Source organism: Sprattus sprattus (assembly GCF_963457725.1).
Source record: "Sprattus sprattus genome assembly, chromosome: 15".
In the NCBI taxonomy this organism is placed as follows: domain Eukaryota; kingdom Metazoa; phylum Chordata; class Actinopteri; order Clupeiformes; family Clupeidae; genus Sprattus; species Sprattus sprattus.
This window is the reverse complement of record NC_137913.1, coordinates 9,056,815-9,059,440: the sequence shown is the minus strand read 5'-3', so window position 1 is coordinate 9,059,440 and position 2,626 is coordinate 9,056,815. Positions and strand designations below refer to the sequence as shown.

Sequence of the window (2,626 nt, the reverse complement as noted above, 5' to 3'; positions counted from 1 at the left end):
TGGATTCAGCATGGTCAGGTTCTGTGCTATAGTTGTCGCACTTACAGTCCTTACAGTCGGTCTTCTCAAACCTCTCACTGAAAAGTAGAGTCCGTCTTTTTAAACCTCAATGAAAAAAAATGTTTCATTCAAAAGTACAGTCTTGTTAACTGAAAACTATCTGATTCTTTCTGATTTTACAAACGATGGACACTGATTACAGATGACTAATTTATAATGGTGACGCCACCAGGTTAGCTCCCTGTACAGATAAATGTCCTTACTGTAGGTGAGGGTGAGATCATGACTCACAATGAGACAGATGAACCAAGCGGACCATCAGAGAGAGAGAGAGAGCGCCAAGCTCATGTGTGTGTGTGGACTCCTAAACAGATGCAGATATGCGTGCATGTACACGCATATGCCATACACACCCACACGCATGCACACCCGCATAGCATGCACACACGCATGGAATGCACATGTCCAAAGGTTTTGATGGTTAACATTACTGGAACAAGGTTAGCATTACCGGACCTTCCACCCCCCTTTTCCTCCACTTCAATGGAATAGTCCATTCTACAAGGCACTGGATCCTAATATTAACGTGGAGAAGAGGGCAAAAACAAAACCAAAAGACTACCAACTAATAACCTGACGTCTCTGTTTGTCACGTCTGAAACATAACCAAAACTGTCATTTAGAGTCCTTGTGTGTGTGTGTGTGTGTGTGTGTGTGTGTGTGTGAGAGACACTCTCAACCCTGCATGCTGCATCTGCGTTGGCCACGCCACTTAGGTTTTGACAGAAGAGGAAACAAACAGAGAATATGATTAAGTACAGCTGGGCTGTAATAAACACATCAGCTTAAGTTCACACACGCACACACACACACACACACACACACACAGGGGCCCTGCTGTCCGTGTGGTCAGCGAGTGAGACACGGGGGGGGGGGGGGGGGGGGGCTTGCGGTTGGGGATGCTCTGAATGAGGGGAACACCAGCAGTACATTCATCTACAGAGCTGCCTGATTAGTGCCAGACGACAGTCAGAACTGGGGGGGCCTTAGAGAGGCACTGGGGCTGGACAGGTGATTGGGGGGGGGGGGGGGTTCTGCTGGCCTGGTTCTGATGGGTTGTGGTTCTGATGGGTTGTGGTTCAGATGGGTTGTGGTTCAGATGGGTTGCGGTTCAGATGGGTTGCGGTTCTGATGGGTTGCGGTTCTGGGATTGACATGGCTGGGTTCTTACGGAGGAAGATTGCACACCAGCACACGGGCACACTACCCCTCCACGTTCTCCACATCTAGAGGTCTCCCCCACGCAAGTGTGCTCGCCATAAGGAAGCCTGGTCCCTTTTTGTTTGAATCTTTCACAAAAAAAATGTAACCTTTTATTTTTTTTTCATTAATTAATAACTCCTCTAGATATAAAATTTCATCTGATGAAGTGCCTTCACCTCACCGTGACTACAGAGAGTTTGTAAGGAATATGCAAATTAGCTAAAGTTCAGAGTTCATGAGCCATTTCCCACTGGCTTTTTTTTTCTTCTTCTTCTTCTTTGTTTTGCTTTGTTCATCTGTTGTTCTTTATAGTAAAACCTGTCCTCTCACCCCAGATAAGTACACCTGTTCTTTTTTTTTCCTTTTCGAAGTGTAAATATCTTTAACTATGTACAGCTATACAGTAAGAACAGAGGGAGATGAGATGAGAGGAAAGAGAGAGAGAGAGGGAGGGAAAGAGAGAGAGAGAAGGAACAAGAGAGAAAGTGCAACAGAAAGAGTGTGAGAGAGGGCACAAGAGAGGCGAGAGAGAGAGAGAGGGAGAGAGAACGCATGTGACAGAGAGAGCAGTTGGCCGGGCTGGGCTGGGCAGTCTCCTCTCTGCGGCGTGGAGGTGGCCTCCTCCGCTCCTCTCTGCTCCTCTCCGCTCCTCTCTGGCTCACTTGCGGTCGTCGATGGTCTTGATGAATTCCACGGCAGCTGTGAACTGCATCCACCAGTAGCACTCCTCCCCACTCAGCCGACTGGAGTAGAAATTATTGATGTACTGGATGGTGGACAGCAGGCAGGGAGGGTTCGCCTGGGGGGGAGGGGAGGAGAGGGGGGGCATTAGCATCTGAGATTTACACACACACACACACGCACACAACATGCTCTAATTACACACACACACAGTGCATATCACAACATGTGCTGCCAAAAGATATATGTGAATACACCCAACCACACACACACAGACACACACAGACACACACACACACACACAAATGCACCCCATAACACCCATACGGGTGAGTAGTCCTAGCCCACCCACGGCCAGGGTATCAGGCTCAAAGCACACGTGCCCTTGCAGCTCAGGGCCAGAGCAGCCAAAGCTCTCAGCTCTTCACACTCACAGAGCCTGGCTCATGCATTATGCACACACTCAACAATGAGCATGTGCTCTCTGCTACTGTCTGTCTGTGTGTGTGTGTGTGTGTGTGTGTGTGTGTGTGTGTGTGTGTGTGTGTGTGTGTGTGTCTGTCTGTTTGTCTGTGTGTGTCCATATGTGGCTTAACCCAAAACAGCCCTTAATGCTACTTTACATTCATTATTAACATTTCTGTCAGAGGAACAGGAAGCAAGATGAGGCAAAGAGCTAAAA

The 2,626-nt window shown here is 48.1% G+C and overlaps 1 protein-coding gene across 4 annotated transcripts in view; it reads right to left on the bottom strand.

Moving 5' to 3' along the window:
• Positions 1–944: 944 nt before the first annotated feature.
• gapvd1 (GTPase activating protein and VPS9 domains 1) overlaps positions 945–2,626 on the bottom strand; it is a 45,915-nt gene continuing 44,233 nt past the window's right edge. For all 4 annotated transcript variants that reach the window (XM_080851966.1, XM_080851967.1, XM_080851968.1 and 1 more), the window contains one exon: positions 945–2,062. In XM_080851966.1, coding sequence (XP_080708092.1) covers positions 1,922–2,062 — 141 coding nt within the window. In that variant the 3' untranslated portion in view covers positions 945–1,921. The remainder of the gene's footprint in view (positions 2,063–2,626) is intronic.